At 37.6% G+C, this 22,220-nt stretch overlaps 3 protein-coding genes and 1 non-coding gene across 4 annotated transcripts; 3 read left to right on the top strand and 1 right to left on the bottom strand.

The window, feature by feature from the left end:
• Positions 1-239: 239 nt before the first annotated feature.
• Positions 240-2,671, top strand: LOC103335497 (RING/U-box superfamily protein). Its single transcript, XM_008238510.3, has one exon. It carries the CDS (start codon positions 737-739, stop codon positions 1,967-1,969), a length of 1,233 nt encoding a protein of 410 aa, XP_008236732.3. The 5' UTR covers positions 240-736; the 3' UTR covers positions 1,970-2,671.
• Positions 2,672-5,601: 2,930 nt separating this feature from the next.
• Positions 5,602-11,881, top strand: LACS2 (long-chain acyl-CoA synthetase 2). The gene is made up of 19 exons (XM_008238507.3): positions 5,602-6,040; positions 6,785-6,848; positions 6,951-7,040; positions 7,314-7,370; positions 7,521-7,569; positions 7,742-7,818; positions 8,102-8,141; positions 8,230-8,324; positions 8,429-8,593; positions 8,888-8,998; positions 9,121-9,208; positions 9,296-9,362; positions 9,443-9,518; positions 9,595-9,712; positions 10,137-10,382; positions 10,542-10,681; positions 10,872-11,054; positions 11,142-11,261; positions 11,580-11,881. The coding sequence occupies exons 1-19, from the start codon at positions 5,898-5,900 to the stop codon at positions 11,625-11,627; spliced, it is 1,977 nt and encodes a 658-aa protein (XP_008236729.2). The 5' UTR covers positions 5,602-5,897; the 3' UTR covers positions 11,628-11,881.
• On the bottom strand, positions 6,411-6,484 carry TRNAI-AAU (transfer RNA isoleucine (anticodon AAU)). Its single transcript has one exon. It is a non-coding gene; the product is annotated as a tRNA-Ile (tRNA).
• Positions 11,882-12,036: 155 nt separating the features above from the next.
• On the top strand, positions 12,037-18,026 carry LOC103335496 (TMV resistance protein N-like). The gene is given in 5 exon segments (XM_089054770.1): positions 12,037-13,038; positions 14,540-15,647; positions 15,734-15,858; positions 15,860-16,016; positions 16,141-18,026. Coding segments are annotated over 5 exon segments (3,261 nt in total). The 5' UTR covers positions 12,037-12,592; the 3' UTR covers positions 17,566-18,026.
• Positions 18,027-22,220: the final 4,194 nt, after the last annotated feature.

Genomic DNA, 22,220 nt, shown 5'->3' with positions numbered 1-22,220 from the left:
CTATGTTGAAAGAGATATTTTTGCATGGTCCTATTACACCACCCAGCTGGTGTTCCATCCCATATACGTAAGACATGTGGAAATATACTACAACTTACTACACTATTTTAAAAAAATAAAAATAATATTTTTTATATGTCTTATATATATTGAATGGTATACCATGAGCAACATGCAAAAATTTCTCAGTTTGAAAACCATGCCATGATTTATATATATTATATTATTCCCGATTTTTGTTGAAAAAAAAAAAACATTTATCCATACATTATCTTCCAATTTCTTCTTGACAAGAATTACCAAAAAAAATTCTTCTTGACGAAGGCACAAAACGGAATCGAGACATAACTGGTCAACAATTAAGTTGCGAATTCATTACAGTATCTGTTCTGTGATCCTGTAACAAACTTATGAGTTAAGATTTTTCAACAACGGTTGTGGGGTTAGTTTGGTCTTTTCCAAAATTTACACAAAAACAAACCCAAAAAAGAAATAGTCCACATGGAGAGCAACGTGGTGCAACCCGTACAAGAAAATAGCAGCTTCGCGCGGCCTTAAATTCACTGACGCTGACGTGACGTAGGCATCGACGACCGAAACGCACCGCATCGCAACAAAAAAGCAAACAAAACGACTAAACAGTCAACCGTGACCATTAAACCTCCTCCCTCCTTCCCCACAAAACACTTCTCCTTCAAAACACCATGACTTCATTCCACTGATAAACGCCATAAAAATGGTTGCTGCAGCAGCTGCAGCTCCAGCTCCATCGCCATATCCTGCACGCGCACCCACCCTATCCATTCCCATCATCACAGCCACCTCACTCCATGCATCATCTCCGCCGTCCAAGTACCCCATCGACTTTTCCCCGCCGTTGATCGCCATGGTGGTCGTCGTCGCCACCGCCTTCCTAATCGTCACTTACTCCCGCCTCATCTCCCAACACGTCATCCCGCCAATCCTCCGTCTCCAACGACGCTGGCGCCGCCGTCGTCGCCGCTCATACCTCCCCTCCTCCATCGACGACCTCGACTCTCCACGGTACGACTCGTCGTTTGACCCGGCCGACCTCGGCTTCCACGCCTTCTCTCCCTACGGCCTAGACGAGTCGGTCATCAAAACGATCCCGCTCTCTCTCTACACGTCCAAAACGGCGTCGACCGGTTTGAATAATCCTCTCAGTAAAGACTGCGCTGTTTGCTTGATCGAGTTCCAAGACGACGACTACGTTCGCACTCTTCCGGTCTGTTCGCACGTGTTTCACGTGGACTGCATCGACATGTGGCTTCGATCTCACGCCAACTGTCCTCTCTGCCGCGCCGGAATATTCCGCCCGGAGTCTCCGTTCGTTCCGTTGATGGCCGCCAGGATCCGGCCGAGCCTCGACGACGCCGTTTTCCGGAGCATCGCGCTCGAGCCGCTTGCCGAAGCTCCGGCGTCTCGTGATTCCGATTCGATCGTCACCGAGATCGAACGGTGCGCGGAGGAGCGGTCGCCGAGGAGGAGCTCCAACTACTGGGAGGATTATCGGATCAACGGCGGAGATTTCGTCCTGAAGCGGTCGCACTCGTTCGGATTCGAGCGGAGCTCGGCGTCGGCGGAGAGGATGATGGTGACGGAGCCGGCGACGGCGTCACCGTGGCGGTACCGGAGAGGAAGCTTCTGGAGCAAGCGGCCGTCGCCCTTCGGGTCGTTGACGAAGGCTCGGGTCTTCTCCTTCAGGTCAACGTACAGAGGCGGCGTGAATATGAAATCGCCTTTCTTCCGCCGGAAATGCTTCTTCCCACTGACGGAGCCGAGCGCGAGATTCTCCGGCAGCGGCGCCGGAGGATCGTCTCGCCGGAGCAAGTCGATGACAAGTCCGATGTTCATGAGATCGTCAGCGATGTCAGCTTTCTCGTCGAGCCGCCTCCGGTGCGGAGATCCGGAGGCGTTGTTATCGCCAGAGAGGTTTAACAGAAGATAGAAACCAAAAGAAAAGATCGGAACGATTAAAGTCTGGAGAGACACGTGGAGGGAGGGGATGGAGCGAGGGAAGGGGGAGAACAGACGGTGGGAGATGGGAGAGTCGGAGAGTAAATGAGGGCTGGTGCGGTCATTAATTGGGGGCTGAGGAGGCATTAAATGCCCAGAATTGACGAGAGAGAAGGAGAGCAAGAAAAACACACAAAACAAAACAAAAAACTGGGGTTTTGAAGAGAGGCTCATAAATGAGAGAGACTTAATGGGTTTTGGCGCCATTTATTTGTGTTAGAGCAAAAACCCACCGACAATAATGCAAAATGCCATGTGAGCTAGGGTTAGGGCTATAAGTCTAGTGGCAATTTGGGGGTTTGGGTTGATATAGGTTTTTTGTTTTTTTGGGGTAGGCACTAGGCAGAGAAAACAGAGAAAGAGCAGGATGTGAAGAAGTGCAATGGGCTCAGTGTTCTTCTGTACTTGTCATTGTCATTCTTTTCATCTCATTGACCATAGTGGGTTGGTAGAATGCGTGGTCGGTCGTCCACATTTGAGAAAGTCAACGCCGCAAGTTGGGTAATTTTTGGTGTTTTAGATCTCTGTGCAATATTGTAGCATTTTGGGTCCTTCTTGATGCATGGATCGTGTAATTTAGAACAAAGAATTTTTGGGGTTGAAATTGAATTGCAGGCAGAGTTGTTTTCTTTAATTGGGTTGCTGAAGTTGATTTATGGTTTCTTTTGGCTGCTTTCTTTTTTATTTCTGTAGAATTTCAGTTTCCTTTTATGGGAGGGCTGCCTGGTTTTGCTGTTTGGTAGTTTTTGGTTAATTTTGTTCCCCTGTTGCTGCTGCTACTCTCGCAGCCTTATTCTCTTATTGGTTAATTCTGTGTAAAATATATAATCATATTTGGACTTGAAAACATTTGCAAAGAGTATTTTTCATTCTTTGGTATGAACAAATTCGTTTAGACAAATGGGCTGACAGAGCAGGGAAAAACCCCAGCTACGGCCAGCCAACTTTTGGGCTTGGATGAAAGCTGAACCTTTAGTTTAGGCCCATTTTGTAGTTTGGGCTGAATTTACTTTGAGTTTTTATCAAAAATAGTCAAAATTTATTCTGTACTTTCAAAAATAACAAACACCTCACATAAATAAACTTAAATGCCCTCAAAATTAAAACACAGATAATCTAAGAGCACTTTCATTCATTTGTCATGGCAAAAGGTAATTACTATTCACTTAAAAAAAAATTATTTTTTATTTATACATAAATGATTAATTTTGATAGGTTTAGGGTTTTAGTGTGAGAAGTAAAGAATATGATAAGGTACTTATAAAAAAAAAAAAAAACTGAATTTTTTGGTTCTTTTTCCTTTTTTTTTAAAAAAAAATTATTATTATTTTAATTAGTTGTTGATGTCATTATGATGTCAGCATTACGTCACTTGCCCATGCAGCAACACGGGTTGAATTTGCTTGTTGGCTTGCTCGGGTTGATGGGCGCCTTGCCCTTGCGCGCTGGAGCCGTCATGCGGGCCTAGACCCTCTCCTACCCAGGCGTCCCCTTGTCGTCGGAAGTGCTCTAAGGTATCAGTAAACAAGCAAAAAAGTTAGGTACCAGGAGTTGTAGCATATTCATCATAAGTGGCCCTATTACTATTTAAATTGAATTCTTATTTTGCATCCTTTTGTTTTTTTTTTCAGTCAGGATTCTCATTTTGGACCTTGAATGCAATTTGACATATGTAATTAATCTTTTAATCACAAAAGAAAAAGAAAAAGAAAAGCTTCAAATGATCAGATATCAATCAGGATGTTGTCAACTTGTCAAGGTTCAAACATTGCTGTACCAAATGTCTAACAGAGTCACAAATTTTGTTGGAGTTTAGTCCAACAGGCAATCATTCTGATGGACTGCTTAGACTTATGCATCAATCTACCATTAATTTCTTTTTGTCATACCCAACCTCACCCACCTGCATTTTTCAGCTAACTTCCATCATTTTAAATTCATTAAAGTAAATTTAGATTTTAAGCCACATAAAAAAATTTCACTTTTAAAAAAAGTCAAAGTTTTTCAAAAAAGACAGAAAAACTTCTCAACTTTTAAATCAACGACATGCAATTGTAAAGGATTCCTTAATAAATCAAAAAATAAATAAAGGCAATTTTGTCCATTTTAGCTTCTTTTACAAAAAATTTCTCTCCTTTGTGTTTTTCCAAATTAACCTATGACTTTAACATTTATTTGTCTATATTTTTTCAGCATGTAAAATGCAGTCATTAAATTTCATTTCTTCCAAGAAAAAAAGAAAAGAAATCTGCTAGAGTTTCTCTTATGACATATGAGATATGGATCTATAAGATAAAGACAATGAACAAAGTAATTAAAAAAATAAAAGAGAAAAATACTTGGGGCGTAATAGAAAAATATCAAAATCTAAAGGATCAATTTACAATTTTCCATTTAACTAATTCTAAAGACATCACAGAAAAATACTTGTGGCAAAGTTAATTTTATTAAAATCTTTAGGGTATTCAACAAGATAACCAACCAAATATTTAAATCAACATTAACAAAGACTGGAAATCTTAGAGCACTTCCACCGCTGAGGGGGGACCCTGGCAAGAAGGGGCCCAAGCAACCAAAGGCAATTTCAGCGCAAGAGTTCCAACCTGGGCAAATAGTGGGCCCTAACAACCTAGGCAAGCTCACAGGCAAGTTCAGCTCGAGCTGCTACCTGAGCAAAATAACACAATGCTAATGTCATAATGTCATCAGCAACCAACAGAAAAAAAAATCATTTTTATTTTATTTTTATTTTTTACAAATTCCTAGCCATATTCTTTACTTCCCACACCAAAAACTCTATACAAATTCATCTTCTCATATCTCATGTAAATATTAATTGCCTTTGCCCTTGCCCTAGCTCCTAAGGGTGGAGACAAAATTGAAAGGGTTGCCACTATTCATGTGAATACTAACAGCCCTTACCTTGCCCTAAGCCCATAGGGGTGGAAACAAAATTGAAAGGGCTATCACTATTCATGTGAATATTAACAGCCCTTACCTTGACCTTGCTCATAAGGATGGAAGTGTTCTTATCTAGTAGATCAAGTATACAAATGTCAGAATTTATTTATTTATTTTTATTTTCCAACCACTTGGTCTTCAACTTAGCTGGATCTTGTATGAATTGGTGCACCATTTATTCCTCATGCACATGACATCACCATGAAAGAAAATAATTACTATAATTAACATGTCTGCATCAGGAAATTGTTTCAAATAATTGGAGAGTCATTCTAATTTGGCTACCCATTTCACCAAAATGTACCACAAGGCAGCTCACCAAAAAACCAACAAAATAGAAAGACCAAAAAAGCATTATTGTTTTCCTCTCTTTCTTTACAAAAACAAGCATTAGTTCCAATAAGTTAATGCCAATCGGCTCTAGCCCAATGAAAAAGAGTCTTGATCTGCAAATTAGTGGTCTCAATTACGTTCGAACCCTATGATACTTTGGTAGTGTGTGTGAGAAATGCGCATTCCTCTTGTAATTTAGACTATAAATTAATTAAAGTAATTAGATTTAAGAACTCTAATAACAAGTACTAAAGTACTCCACCGAACTTCATCTACCATTATAAATGCCGCTAGCTGGTAGCTTCAAGACTTTCCCCTCATAAACGCCGCTATAAATTGGCGAAGATATGAATATTTTGTTCTAAAGCAAAAAACCAAAATTTATTGCTTTCAGCTGTACCAAACCGTCCCACCTCCATTCTGGTTCTAGTTATTAATTATAACATTCACCAAAAAACTTTCAACACCATAATATTACCATAGTTATCCAAATTGTTCTAGCAAGCTATCTCTTCATCTTGTACGTTCTTTCATTTTAGCTAGCTTGCTTACTTAGCTGAGTTGGGATGGATTTTATAGTGAAGGTTGAAGAATCGAGGCCGGCCGCCGACGGGAGGCCATCTGCGGGGCCTGTGTACAGGAGCATTTATGCTAAAGATGGGCTCATGGAGTTGCCGGAGGGGTTGGAGTCTCCATGGCAGTTTCTCAGGTATATCTCTCATCCCATTTTGGAATTACTTGCTGTTGTTGCATGTGTTGTGCGTTATATGTGTAATGGGGTTAATAATTTACGTTAATTTGAGTGTCACATTTTTGTTGTGAAGGCATGTAGACTGAAAGCTTGAATGCTTGTTTGGATCCTGAGTAAATGGACAAAAACTTTCCCGGAAAATTTGGCATATTTATATTGGATATGATGTAGAAACAAATTGCATTTTGTCTTGTTTTAAATTTTCTCACTTCGATACTGGGGAGAAAAAGAGAAGGTAGAACCAAAAGGAGGTAATTGTGTTTAAGCAGATCGATCTAGCTTGACAGTTTGTTCTGGGATAAAAATTAACCAGAAAAGTAAAAGAGAATGGCCCATGCAGGTCTCGAACCTGCGACCTTCGCGTTATTAGCACGACGCTCTAACCAGCTGAGCTAATAGGCCATTTGATGATTTCTCCATACTTTTTAATACTATACTAAAATGTGATCGAAAACGGCATGTCGTAGAAAGGTTTTTCTGGTTGTGGTAAGCCAAAAGAAAGGTTAGAGAAGCTGAAGCAGAAAACAAAGAAAAGAAGCTTGCTTTTCTACCAATCCACGCTCTGCAACTCGAATAGCAGAAACCCTGTTCTTAGTTTTCTAAAAAGCTTAAAATCACTGGAAAATTGCAATCAATTCAGAACATATTGTAATTCAAATTCCTAGTGTGAGTTCATGGCTGAAACTCTGCTTTTACTGGCAGCGACTCTGCGAAAAAGCATCCGAACAATCCAATGCTTGGTCGGCGTCAAGTCACGGAAACAAAGGTCCCTTCTTTTTGAGCAACAGCACAAACCCATAAGATTTTTTTTTCTTTCCAAATAAGTCTATGAAATGCCAATTTTGAATTTGTTTAATGGAAATTGCAGGTGGGTCCCTATGTATGGCTTACATATCAAGAGGTTCATGATGCAGCCCTTCGAATGGGTTCAGCCATCAGGAGCCGCGGTGTCAATCCTGTAAGTCACGTGCCTATTGAGAATATGTGTGTGTGTGTATGAATGCATAAATTAATGTGTTACTGTAATTTGCATTAAAGTTTGACATGCAATATGTTATGTTGTGAATGAAGAAAAGAAAAGATTTATAACTGTAATGTGATGTTGTTTAGAGTTGATGCAAGTTGTTAGTGAAAGTAGTAGCTGTGAAAGGTTGGTGTTTCTCATAGCAAAAGGGGAAAAAAAAGAATAACATTGGTGTTTTATATTTTTGTGTCTTTTAAATGTATACAGGGAGATCGTTGTGGTATATTTGGATCAAACTGCCCACAGTGGCTTACTGCAATGGAGGTAAATACTGTATTTCCTATTTTCATGGATCATGATTGGCTTCATATTCATGCATTGCTCACTTGAAGGGAAAAGTTATCAATATCGGAAGGAAATTCTTTATCAGGTTGAATAACTGTAATGCTTTTATGTTTTCTTGATGTTTTACAGGCCTGTAATAGCCATGCCATAACCTATGTTCCGCTGTATGACACCCTTGGTATGTTTTCTCTCTTTGTCAATAATCATCAGTGCTTATATCACCATGAGTTTTAGAGTTTCTATATATTTTCTTCTGCAATATAATTTCCAGTAGGAATTGGACTTCAATGATGGTGGTCGAGTTCGATTAAATATATCACTTTAACTTTTCATGGTTTTACATATAACAGGTGCTAATGCAGTTGAATTCATCATCAATCATGCTGAAGTTTCCATAGCTTTTGTTCAAGAGAACAAGATCCCTGCTGTAAGTTATATTTCTATCTATTTCCTCGTGATCATGAGTACCTTTTCTTTATAGGATCGTCATGATTACTTAAATGTTCAAGGCTACTGATTTCTGATACCGTGGTACTAAAATTTTCCTAATCCAATTCCATGGCACCAAACCTCAATATAAATATAAAGACGAACTTGACTTTGTGTATTTTGACCCTCATTAGTTTATTAAATATATGGTATTTTAGTTGTTTCTGGCTCTCTTTCTCTTGTTTCATAATGTCCTGCTCATATCGAAATGCTTTGTGCAGATTCTGTCATGCCTTCCAAATTGCTCTACGCATTTAAAAAGTAGGTCATATGCTATTTCCTTAGATACTTGAAGTTTAAGGTGAAACTTCAGAGGATGGTATCTCAGTTATGCATTTGCTTTGTTCAGCAATTGTCAGCTTTGCAAATATTTCTAGCACTCAAAAGGAGGAAGCTGAAGGACTGGGGGTATCTTGTTTCTCTTGGGAGGAATTCTCTCAGTTGGTAATTTGTTAACACTGTTTTTCTCATATAAATTTTTTTTTTGGTAAAAGATTGGTCAAATGGTTTTCAATAATGTAAAACCACGTTTCCTCATCTTTTTTCAGGGAAATTTAGATTGTGAACTACCTCCAAAACAGAGGACTGACATTTGCACTATAATGTACACAAGTGGAACAACTGGAGAACCCAAAGGTGTTATTATTACTAATGGAGCAATTATGGCAGAAGTATTGTCTGTGGAGCAAATTCTTTTTCTAACAGATAAAGTGGTAAACAACTGATCAAAGATTACTATTTCTATAATAAATGAGTTTCCTAGCCTTTTTACGATACATGTCCTTGAAGTTTCCAAATTAATGATTATGCTGCCTCTTATTTGCACTTAAAAAAAAAAAAAAAAACTTTTGGTTTCTCTTTTTAAGTTCTGTGATTACAAGGAAGTATTACCACTAGAAAGTTGAGAACATGATTTGTTGTTAAGTTTATCAATTGAACTCAATGATTATTTCCTGGTGCCTAATCACATGACATTGACACTGAAATTGATCACATGATTATTTCAGTGTACAGAAGAAGATTCGTATTTTTCCTTTCTTCCTTTGGCCCACATATATGATCAAATTATGGAGAGCTATTGCATCTACAAGGGTTCCTCTATAGGCTTCTGGCGAGGAGTAAGTAATAAAAGTAATTTATTGCAGTGATTTCTTTTTCTTACACTTATATGTTTTAGTCAAAAGTTCTCTTGGTGCATTACCAACTTGTTCTCATGTGATTTTTTACTTTGAACTTGAAGGATATCAGATTTCTAATGGAGGACCTTCAGGAATTAAGGCCTACTATGTTTTGCGGGGTCCCTAGAGTGTATGATCGCATATACACTGGTAATGCATGCATTATACTGAACTATATAGATATATGTCCTTGAATTTTTTTATTCTAAATATTTGGCTTAAATTTTCTTTGTGCAGGTATTGCTAATAAAGTTTCATCTAGTGGTGCGTTGAGGAAGACGCTGTTCCAATATGCTTATAACTAGTATGAGTGACGATAAAATGGAAATATTTTTGTTTGCATTTGCATCTCTACAATAAAACTAATGAAGATTTAATTGACAGCAAGTTGGCAAATCTGGAGAAGGGTCTGCCACAAGAAAACGCAGCACCTCTCTTGGACAAGCTTGTCTTTGATAAGGTCAGTCATCCCATCCTTCACCATTCCATTCTTGAGATAGCTGTTTTACATTCTAACGAAGTGTTACTTGTGGCAGATGAAACAAGCACTAGGGGGACGAGTTCGTATACTGTTGTCTGGTGCTGCACCTTTGCCTAGGCATGTGGAGGAATTTTTTAGGGTCACCGCCTGCAGTACTTTGTCACAAGGATATGGTATGGTTGGATGAATATCTGCTAAGTCATCTAGGAAATACATAGAATCATATAAATGGTGTTAGTTAATCTTCATAGGTTTTGCAGTGACCTTTATATTTGGCCAAGAAAAAAGAAAAGACATTGTGATGCGGACTTGACCTAGTATGAATTCATTCTCATCTTTGAAGAAGCTGGTATTAATTGTTTTAACTGATGAAATCTAAAGCATAATTTTGAAAATACAGGAAAATTTATAAGGTTAAGATATTTACTTATCATTACAACTATATATGCATGATTTAGGATGTACCATGTATGCAAGATTTTCTAGTCAGTGACGCGAGCTTTTTAAATTTTGATGCACTACACATCAACAGTAGTTTATAAAGTTTTCCTTAAAAACAGAGCTTTCCATCAGCTTGTTAAGCTCTTTGACATGTAGGCCTCACTGAAAGCTGTGGTGGATGTCTTACGTCTATTGGCAATATTTTTCCTATGATGGGAACTGTGGGTGTCCCCATGACAACTATTGAAACAAGGCTTGAGTCAGTGCCAGAAATGGGATATGATGCACTTTCCAGTGTGCCACGTGGAGAGATTTGCCTGAGAGGAAAATCCCTGTTTTCTGGTTACCACAAGCGACAAGATCTGACAGAGGAAGTCCTTATTGATGGGTGGTTTCATACTGGTAAAAATTCTTACAATAGTTAGCCATACAGTTGAATGAAATAATTTACTTGCTTGATGGTCGGTCTTTTGGCTTGTCAAGGTGTGCATGTTAGAATGTTTTGTTGATGGTTAATTGTTGCATTAAAAGGTGGTTTTCTTTACTTTGAGTGGATTGCAGGTGACATTGGAGAATTGCAGCGTAATGGAGCAATGAAAATTATAGATAGGAAAAAGAATATATTTAAACTGTCTCAAGGTGAATATGTTGCTGTGGAAAACATTGAAAGCAAATACCTGCAGTGTCCTCTTATCACATCGGTATGTTGCTTGTTACTACATCCAATAGAAGTAGAACTATTTCCATACATCAGGACTCACCTCTGTTTTCCTTCATTGACGAGTTTGTATTTTTGGTCTTTTTACTACATTTTAATTTGTGAAAATTTCCTTTTGGTTGTTTTGCTGTTTTCTAAAGTTGTGGATATCTGAACTTTCCTCTGGTTTGCAGATTTGGGTTTATGGGAACAGCTTTGAGTCGTTTCTTGTTGCTGTGGTGGTCCCTGACAGAAAGGCATTGGAGGATTGGGCAGCGGAGCATCATTTGACCGATGATTTTAAATCATTATGTCAAAACCTGAAGGCAAGAAAGTACATTTTGGATGAGCTCAATAGTGTTGGTCAGAAGCAGCAAGTATGTAGATAATTGTCTCAACTCCCTGTTTCTTATTCGATGCTTTGTTAATGTCTACTCAATCTGAATTGGGTGACCTTCCTCCAGCTTCGAGGTTTTGAGCTGTTAAAAGCAGTTCACTTGGAACCAAATCCCTTTGACATGGAGAGGGATCTTATAACTCCAACATTCAAACTGAAGAGACCACACCTACTTAAATATTACAAGGTATGCCTTCTGCTCTCTCTTTCTATATATTGTCTTAAATCTCCTCACTGTAACTGTGCGACTTCCTTTTCAAGCACCTGGTAGGCCTTCAGTTTGCCACTCACTTAATATCCTTTCCCCACCCTTGTGCCTGTGACCTTGGATTATTTCTTAAAAGAAATGAATTTCTATTGCTAATGATCAAGTGCTATGCCATAAACGGGTCTCCCTCATTCTATATATAAATCTCTCTCTCTCTCTCTCTCTCTCTCTCAAATAGTAAAAGCTGACTTTGTCAAGTGAATGTTAAGTTTATATTTTTTGGAATATCATCTGCAGGACCGTATTGATAAACTGTACAGTGAAGCAAAGGAAGCAAGGGTATGACAGCAATGTCGAAAGCCGGAAGCTACTGAAGAAAACCTTTTTACCACAATTTCCCAAAGATGTGATTGCTGATAGTGGGCAGGTGCTACCCACAAAGACACTGGATTCGGATCCCTGTGAGTCCGTCTAAGTTAGTTTGTGTATAAATAAAGATAATGTGAAAAGTTCTGGTTTGAAAAACCATATATTATATATATTGGTCCCAATGTCAGTTATTTGTGCTTGCAAATACACAGAACTGCTATATTCATTCACTCTTTCAGTATGAATGTCAGATATCATATTCTGACAAGGAATGATTTGCTTCCCAAACCATTTGTATGGAAGTTAAAGACGATAAAGAATTAATGGCTATAACCCCAAAATCAATGATTTACTGATTCTCAATAGATCTTGGTCTATGCAATGTAAAATCATCTTTGTGGATTTCTTAGTTGTCTTTATCACCAACAAATCCACCCAAAGAGAAAAAGAAAAAGTTGCCAACAGGGTCTCAGGTTCAAACTCGCCTGGTACTTTGCTAGTGTGCGTGCAAAAACTCCGCTCCCTTTGTAGCTTAGATTATCGCTTGTATTAAAAAAGATCATTGCTTGTTTAAAGTAGAATTAAAGGACAACACTGAAACACACCAACTACTACGCGTATGAGCTTTTGTCGTTTTGGATTTTTCCACTACCCATAATTGCACTGGAAAAGACGTTTGAAGTTTCAACGAAAGAACACTGGCTCTTCCTCTTTCTTTGTTTCCTCTCCTTTCTTTGTCTTCCCTTCACCTTCCTCGACTTCGCTGTGTTCTCATCTCACAAAGGAAGTTGAAGCTGAAGCCCGCAACTAACTTCCTCGCAGCTTCCCTCGCTCATAAGATGCTTTCTTATTGAAAGAAAAGAAACCCAGAGGCCATGCCCTTCCCAGCTCTTTGATCAGCCTGTTTACTTCTCCGGCATGCAACAAGCGACAGTCATTCAATGACATACGACGTCTTCCTGAGTTTCAGGGGCGAGGACACGCGATTCAACTTTACTGATCATCTGCACAGTAATTTGACCCGGAAGGGAATTAGAACCTTCTTAGATGATGGTCTTAAGAGAGGGGAAGAAATATCACCGGCTCTTCTCAGAGCGATCGAAGAGTCGAAGATTTCCATCATCGTGTTCTCCGAAAACTATGCATCTTCGAAGTGGTGCTTGGATGAACTCGTCAAGATCCTTGAGAGTAAAGAAACAAGGGAGCAAATAGTTTGGCCTGTTTTTTACAAGGTGGATCCGTCGGATGTACGGCATCAAAGGGGCAGTTTCGGTCAGGCACTTGCTGACTATGAATGTGAGTTCAAAGATGACACGGAGAAGGTGCAAAGATGGAGGAGAAGTCTTACGAAAGCAGCCAATCTGTCCGGATGGTGTTTCATCAACGGGTATATATTTATTTTCAACCACGCACCTTAGCTGCCTACTAAACTTGTTTATTTCTGTCCGGATCAGGACCCATATACTAAGGCATTGTTTTTATACAAATTTATAAATAAACCCAATTTAGATAAAAAAAAAGCAGTTATTTAAACATAAAAACACACCACAAAATCAACTCCAAAGTCAACTTTTAAGGGCAAATGGGTGGAGTGCTTATAAATGGGTTTTGAGTGTGTGTAATGATTGGTTTTGGGTGTGTTTATAAAGTGTTTTGGGTGTTGGGTTTTTTTATAATTTCAACTTCCATTTTGGGTGTTTTAGTGAAACTCCCTTGTTTTTAATGTCAAATGCTTTTGAACATCCAAGGTTTAAAGATGTGGCTGTTTTGTGTCCTTTGAACCTGATCCTTATACAGACAAACTGTCTAATTTTTCGATCCCCAAATTAAAAATTATCCCGCAAAAAAATTAGCAAAATCCGAAATCGTACCATTTGATTATCACCATGAACATCTTGTAGAGGAAAAGTTGAATTAATCTATTTGTTGCCGCATTTTTAGATGACTAGATATTTCGGATTTTGGTAATTTTTTGATGAACTGATTTTGGTAATTTTTTATAAGAGTGATCATTGAATAATGTCCTTAAAAATAAACGGTTCATGTTATCCGAACCTATGATCCATTTTTGTATATAGTCAAAAGGGGATTTCTTTTAGAAGGGAGTTGTACATACACACACACATATATATATATATATATATATATTTTTTTTTCATAAAGGGTCCTTGAGGTTTACGAAATTATCACCTTTCGTCTTTAACGTTTTTTTTGTGTGACACTAATGGTCCTTAAGGTAGACCACACATCAAAATGGTCCATACCGTTAGTTTCCGTCAAATTTTCTGTTAAATTGCTGATGTGGCACATGTGTGGAGCCCATACATCTAATGATATAGAGCCACGTAGTTTTAAATATAATATAATATTTTTAAAACTTAAAATTCATAAATAAAAAAATTAAAAGCAATTTAAATCTTTTTATATATTTCATGCTCTGTTTTGAGAGGAGGAGGAGGGACAGAGGAGTGGGTTTGCAAGGAGGAAAGGGAAAGAGAACACAAGGAGAGGGAGAGAAAGAAAGATATTTAAAAATATATTAAAAAGATTTAACTTACTTTTAATTAAATTGTTTTTTTTATGGATTTTAAATTTTAAAATATGTTATATTATATTTAAATCCATGTTGCAATATACCATTGGATGTGTGGGCTCCACACATGTGCGACGTTATCAATTTAATAGAAAATTTGACTGAAGCTAATGGTAGGGACCATTTTGATGTGTGAAGGCTAACCTTAAGGACCATTAGTGCCAAAAAAAAAAATTAGGGACAAAATTTGATAATTTCGCAAACCTCAGAGGCCATTTGTGATAAAAAGCCTATATATATAATATTACAAAATGTTATTCATCATTAATCTTTTGCATATTGTATAACTTTGCAGACATGAATCAAAATTTATTGACAACATCGTTGAAGCTATTTCATTTCAAGTACTAAACCAGGCATATTTGAATGTAGCAAAGTACCCAGTTGGAATAGAGTCTCGTGTGCGCGAGATAGATAAGCTTTTGGGTGTTGGAGGAAACGATGTCCGCATGGTAGGGATATGGGGCACTGGTGGAATAGGTAAGACAACAATTGCTAAAGCTGTTTATAATTCCATCGCCCATATGTTTGAAGGTTGCTGTTTTCTAGATGATGTTAGAGAAAGATCAATGTCGTATGGAGGCTTAGTCAAACTACAAAGTATTCTTCTTTCTGAGATTCTAGGGGTGAAAGAAGTAAAGGTGACCAATGTTGACAAAGGAATCAATGTGATAAAGAAAATGTTGAATGGTAAGAAGCTTCTCTTAGTTCTTGACGATGTGAATCAATTGGACCAATTAAACAAATTAGTTGGAAGGTCTGATTGGTTTGGTTCAGGCAGCAGAATTGTTCTAACGACAAGAGATAAGCATTTGCTAATTGCTCATCAAGTCAATCTAATATATGAGGTTGAGAAGTTAGATCATTATGAGTCCTTAAAGCTCTTCGCCAGTTGGAATTCATTTTCAAGAAATGGACACTTAGAAGATGATTATGCGAAACTTGCAAACGATGTAGTAGACTATGCTGACGGTCTTCCATTAGCTCTGATGGTTTTGGGTTCACATCTATGTGGTAGAAGTATTGATCAATGGAAATATGCATTAGATGGTTACAGAAGAGTTCCTAACCGAGAGATTCAAGAAATTCTCAAAATAAGTTATAATGCACTAGAAGATGCGGTGAAGGAAGTTTTCCTTGATATTGCATTTTTTTATAAAGGTCTAGGCGAGGATTATGTGATGCAAATACTAGAAGGTTGTGACCTCAACCTTAAGTATGATCTTGAAGTCCTCGTGGAAAAAGCTCTTATAAATATTACGGAAGGAGGCTGCATTTGGATGCATGACTTGATACAAGAAATGGGTAAAGAAGTAGTTCGCCAAGAGTCACCAACTGAGCCCGGAAAACGTAGTAGGTTGTGGTTTCATGAGGATGTTTACCATGTTTTAACAGAAAACACAGTGAGTAGAATATATAATTTAAAACATTTTATTTTTATTTTACAAAAAACTTGTCCTTTGCTAATAGTATTGCTTTTTCATACTAGGGAACGGATAAGATCAAGGGTATTGTGGTGAATTTGCCTGCTGGGCTTGAGTCAGATGAGGTATGTTTGAATGCTGAAAGCTTCTCAAAGATGAAAAATCTTCGACTTTTTATAAATCATAATGCGCTTGTCTGGAGAAGTTGATTATCTTCCCAATGAGTTGAGGCTCCTTAGTTGGCCTGAATATCCGTCACAATCTTTGCCAACCAATTTTAATCCAAAGAAACTTGTTGCTCTTACTATGCCTCGTAGCCGCATTTTACGACTGCATTTGGAATTCAAGGTATTTAAATTAAATCTTTTTTCAAGAGTTTATTTATTTATTTATTTATTTTTCAGCATATTGGGAGTTTATTAAGAGCTTATGATGCAATCCTCTCTCTTTTTCTCTCTGTTTTGTGGGACAGAGTTTGAAATTTTTAAATTTGGAGCACAGCAAATTCCTAAGAAAAATCCCTGACTTCTCTGGAGTCCCAAACTTGGAGAGGTTGAATCTAAAATATTGTACAAGTTTAGTTGAGCTTCATCCTTCTGCTGGATTCCTTCATAAGCTTGTTGAGTTGAGTCTTACGGGATGCCGTAGTCTTACTCTGTTTCCAAGAATTGTCAACTTGAAATCTCTGCTGAAGTTGAATCTTTACGGTTGCATAAGTCTTGAGAATTTTCCTGAAATTAAGGGGAAGATGGAATCTTTGAAATACCTGAGTCTATCAAGGACTTCCATCAAAGAATTGCCTTCATCGTCAATTCGACATTTCACTCGTCTCGAGAATTTGTATTTAACCGGATGTGAAAACCTTACAAATCTGCCATGCAGCATTTATGAGTTGAAGCACCTAGAGACAATTTCTGCCTTTAAATGCTCAAAATTGGTTTCATTTCCTAAAATGGCGAAGTCTGAAGATTCAAGGAGTGCAGAATCACTTGTGACTCTTCAAGGAGGCAATTTAGCGTTTCCCAAGCTATCTAGATTCTATGTGGGCCGATCCAATCTTTCAGACATTGCCGATTTCCTTCTGACTCTTGATTGCACGACCACATTAACTATACTTGATCTATCAGGACACAATTTCGTTAGTCTTCCCGTATGCATTAATAACTTTGTCAACTTGGAGCAACTTTTTTTGATAAGTTGCCAGAGACTTAGAGAAATTCCAGATCTTCCACAAGCATTGCAACTTTTAGATGTGAGGGATTGCTTATCATTGGAAAGAGTTTCAAAATTGTCCAACCTTTTGGAACGTAAAGAGTCTCAAATGTTCGTGGAATTGAGATTGACTAATTGTTGGAGACTGCGTAACAATCTGGTTCGAATTGCAAAGAAGAAAAGTATGTTCATAAATCAAGTCAATCTCTTCTCTCTCTTTCTCTTGTCTCTCACATCTCATGTCATGGTTGAATTTCCAGGAAGGGGAATTCCAAAGTGGTTCAGTTATCGTAAGGATTTGAAGGATCTTTGCGAATGTCAATTCTCTATTAAAACCTCTCAAAATTTCAATTGGGAGAACAAAGGAATTTCTTTTTGTGCTTTTCTCGAAAAGACCACAAATAGGTTATGTCATTATATTGAACCCAGCATCATGGAGTTTGCTATTGATATTTACATCGATGAAGCACCTTATATTATTCATTCAACAATGAAAGAATCGAGTTTAGTGTGGCTGTCATATTTCCCTTTCCATGATTTGATGTGGAGAATGGCATGCACGAGAAGAAAGGTGAAAGGAACATGGGTGATGCCGCCTTATTTGCCTACAATCCGAGTTCATTTTGTGCGTATTAGCAAAGCTGTGAAAAGCTTCGGAGTCCACCTAGTAATGCCACCAGGATGAAGACCTCAGTATAGAGGCATGGGTATGTCCAGGAAGATACCAATCGATCAATCCTCCAAAGGGAAAGGACAGTAGCATTCGAATGTGATTGGGAAGATAAGGATTTGCATCCTTCTTACAAGCTGACATTCTCAAGCCCGTGGGTAGAATTCAGTGATCTATATTTGTGATTGTTTGTGTTAATTCCACATGATTGGTTTCTTAGACTTCAATTGAGTTTTGAATGGTGGATGTTGGAATGGTGCAGTCTTGCTCTATGCAAGATGAGATAAGAGGAGAGGAGACTGGATATACCGTATAAAGTTATACTTCCAGAGCTCTAATGGTTTCCTGGCTGTCTTTACTTCTTGCTGTTTGGTTTTGTAAATGATTTGTTACTGGTGTGGTGATTCAACTGTCCTTCCTTCAGTTTGGGGTTGCTAGTATTGCAGTCCCTATGGGTTGGTCTCCCCTTGGTGCGCCACTGTTTTTGGCTAGTTGCTCTTCACAGTTCCTGTCTTTTGACCTGCTTTTATGGTTAGTGCTGCCTTGCTGTATTATTAAAGTGTGTTGCTGGCTGTAGACTTTGTTCTTCCTGCGGCTGCGTTGTGTTTTTTTATAGCAGAACAGAAAAGAGCCTAGGAACCTTATAAACCATAATTCAGATCCTAAGCTTAGATCTGGCTGAATAGAACATGACACAGCTAATAAGTGAATACAAGAGCCAAAACATACTTGAACAACCAAAAGTCACTGCCTTATGCACACTCAATACTGGGGCCACGAAATTTCTTTTAATTACATACAATAAGTACACACTAACAGTGATTATCTCAAGTACTAATTTTAAGGAACAAATTCAGCCCACAAAACAAATAAAATTGGTATGATTTCGAGAATAGGATCTCATTAACCTCAAGGTCGTTTCTCAAAATCGAAACATCTGCAACACAGATTAGGAAGTTAGGGCATCAAGCTTTTTGGAATCACACCTCAAAATCTAAATTCAAAGAGAAATCAAAACTAAGATCAAAATTATATATATACTAAAACTGAGTTCACGATTTCACTGTTCCTAGACTGTAGCTTAGGAATAGTGAATTGCCGATTTTGCCCTTTACTGAATTTTTCCTTATGTTCCCTTTTTGCCCCTTCTCATTCACATCTCTTTCGATTCTAAGGTTTCGTTCGCTCAGAGCTTTCCAGTCCGTTTCGAACCAGTTGGTTGGGCTGGTCGGGGGCAGCCATGGAAGATCAGAGTTCACTGTTTTGCATGCGTGGGGGGCCGTCGATTTTCCTTTGGGGAGGCGCGCTGCAAATCCAGCCGCCCTTTTGGTCTTTATCTCATCGGTTTTCCTCTCAGATGTTGCGTTCGTGTGTTGCCGTTCCAGCTGCGCTTCATCCTTCTTCTCATCGCACGGGTTTAGCTCAAAGGATTTCTAGGTTTCGTAAAAAAAAGGTTGGTTTTAACATTTTTTTGGTTTTCTAGGTTGGTTTATTCATTTGTCATGTTGAAAATTGAGAAGTAAATCAGAAATTGAGTTTGGTTTGTTCTTACAGGGAGGAAGATCTAAGGAAAAAGAAATGGAGTAATCAATATGAGAACCCCCAGTCTGCTCATCAATCTGGTAATTGATGTCTGTGTGGTTGATATTCTGTTTGTTTGTGGTTATAGGCGACTCCTTTTTTTTTTTTTTTTTTTTTAATTTTACTTTTATGACTCCAGATCAGAATTATAATTCTAATAGATGTTATATATTTCCTGTTTGCGTGTGGTTATAGATTTTCTGTGTGGCTGATTTATTTATTTATTTTTTCTGTTTGTACTTATCTTGATTGTTTTCCGATTAATTGTTTCATATGTGATCAGTTCAACAGTACTTTGATATATATGTTTTGATGTTCAACTACGAGTTTGTCATACATATGTGTGTTTAATGTCAAGAAGAGGTCTTTGCAAGTAAGACTTTGTACTTATTTGTTGAATGTTATGTTCCTTCTTTCGCTTGGCCTCTCCTTTAGAAGTAGTTTATGGGCACAAACCACCAAAGCTTAGTTACTGTGTTACTGGGTCAAGCTCTATACCACAGGTTGGCAAGAACTAAGGAATTGATTCCATTTTAAAGTAGTTGTGTCACAATTACATGAAGCTCAAAGGCACATGAAATTTTGCAGATAAGAAGCGGTGAGATCATGTTTTTCTGGTAGGAGATTAGGTCTATTTCTGCCTACAATCACATAGCCAATGCTTTTACGCTTTCACCTTGAGGTTACAGCCCTTTTCAGATTTTAGAAAGAATTAGAGCACTGGCTTACAAACTAAAGATTCCTGCTTCAACCAAACTAAAGACTATCTTTCATGTCTATCGCCTTAAAGAGAAATTGGATTCCCTTCCCAAAGTTTGTTAAGAAGGACCTAGAGGTCAAGCCTGGTTAAATTAAACAGGGCCCGGAGATGCAAAGGCAGACAAAATATAACAGAGGCCTTAGTGCACCAAGTAACTACCAGAAAAAACACTATGAAGAACGTTTATTAAACCTGAGGTGGATTTCCAGAACTTGCCTTGGCGACAAGGTTACTTTAACAGAGACATTTTTCCGTACAGATTTTGCTCAAGCTAATTTTTTTGGTTTAATGAAAAGATTGTGCATATATAAAATGCTCAAGCTAATTTCTTCTCCGATTTTTCTGTTTTTTCTTCCTTTTTCTTCTTCTTTTTTTAAACCATGTTTTCTTTTGATATTTTGCAGGTGTTCTTTTGTTGCTTTGGATAGAGCAGTTTGGTTGGTGTTTTCAATTCTGTTAAGCAAGGGGTGAGTTTCTAGGCTGAAATTCCAATTAATTGTTTTAAGTTTTGTGAATAGAGCATAGAACTTAGCTAATGGCATCAATTGACAATTGGTTAGTGTTAATTTGTTGTTGTAATGATAGGTTTAGATGATTACAATATCTGAATATGTTGGTAAATCCTTTTGAGTATTTTGGCAATTGGGTACTTGAGAACTCCTAGCATGGGGAGAGAGTGAGAATGCGTAATTGATTGGAGGGAAAAACATGGTGTCTTTCTCTTTGTGTGTATGTGGGTCAGTGGGGAATCAATCACTGGCCCTGTGTTCTGAAGCAGCGTTTATGAGACACTGCCATTTTTCTGTTGCAAATTGCAATTGGTTGGTATTTAAAGTAGTGGAAAATTTTCAAAACATTTCAAAGTGGTCCTAACTCCAATTTTCTGTTGTTTTTTGGTTTTTGAATTTGTTTGTTTCTTTTGTTTTTGTGAAATTTTTTATTCAATACTCTCTCTCTCTCTCTCTCTCTCTCTCTCTCTCTCTCTCAAGGAAAGCAGAACTTGAAAAGCTATTATGATCAGTAGAGTAACAATAATATTTAGAAGTGAAGAATCACTTTATCTCTTAATTACTAGGACAACAAAAGTTGAAAACGTTCTTTTAATCCAATAATATACTTACAAAGGTTAGAATTAAAGAATCACTTTATAATACTTCAATTGACCTGCTACTTTTATTGGATTTTTTAGTATTTTTTTTAATAACTTTCATATCATATTAGTACATCCACCACACAGACACATCTTTCCTGCTCTATTTTTCGTCTATCTTGCTTCTAAAAAGTTAATTATTAATTTTTCTTGAACATGGTTTTCTTTTGTTTGTTGTAAAAAAAAAAAAAAAAACAGAACAAAAAAAGAAAAAAAAAGGAGAGAAACTTTTGTATATTGAATGAGAGAATTGTCAACCTCATAGAGAGCCAACACACAAACCGACATTTCGTGTTAAAAAAGGGAAATTCCAAATGCAATACCTGCGAGTCTCAAGACTTTCTATTTGTCTTCTCCTTTTAACACTCCTCATCTTGACATTCTATCTTTCCCTCTGTTTTCTTTAATTTGCTTATTTTGAACCACTAACAGAGCAATGGGATTCCCAAATTTTTTCAAAACTGAAAATAGTTGATATAGAAATTGGAAGAAAAGGTGGAACTGTTTTTTTCCCTTTTTTCTAATTCTGTGTTTAAGGAAAAGAAATTATTAACGTGTTGGATTTGGTGAGATTATCTCTATAGCTCTTGGACATTTTTATTTTTATCTGAATTTTGATCAGTTTGAGTCATAGTGTTTATTAGTGCTACATATTTTACACTTTTTTTGTGATTGAATGTGTGAAATTTTTTGTATGTTTGGCTTCTGTTTTCTTTTATATCTAATTTTTTGCCGGCCTTTCAGAGCCATTGTTTAGTTGTAGTCTATGATAAATGATGGGAAACATTACAGATTTGGGGGTTCTCATTACAAGCGATGGTCTTTTTAGTTGTTTACTCTGTTGTCACTAGCTGGATTTGGCTTTTTCTGGGTTTGAAATTGTTTTTATATTTTATATGCTTTGACAAATTCTGATTGAATTTGAACTCTAAACCTTAGTGTTGAAAGATTTTTGCAATAAAGGATCCCTTATATATATTCCCAATGTGTCTTCATTTGGTTGTAAATATACACAAATCAATGTCTTTGTGTGTGATTTGAAGGATTGCTGAGGTGTGGGAAGAGTTACAGACTGAGGTGCATAAATTATCTGAGGGCTGACTTGAAGAGAGGGAACATCACTGCTGAGGAGGAAGAAACCATTGTTAAGTTACACACTGCTTTGGATGATAGGTATAT

Source organism: Prunus mume, linkage group LG6 (genome assembly GCF_029339155.1).
Source record: "Prunus mume cultivar Tortuosa linkage group LG6, ASM2933915v1, whole genome shotgun sequence".
NCBI classification, from domain to species: Eukaryota; Viridiplantae; Streptophyta; class Magnoliopsida; order Rosales; family Rosaceae; genus Prunus; species Prunus mume.
Note: the sequence above shows the minus strand (reverse complement) of the source record. Positions and strands in the feature narration are given on the sequence as shown.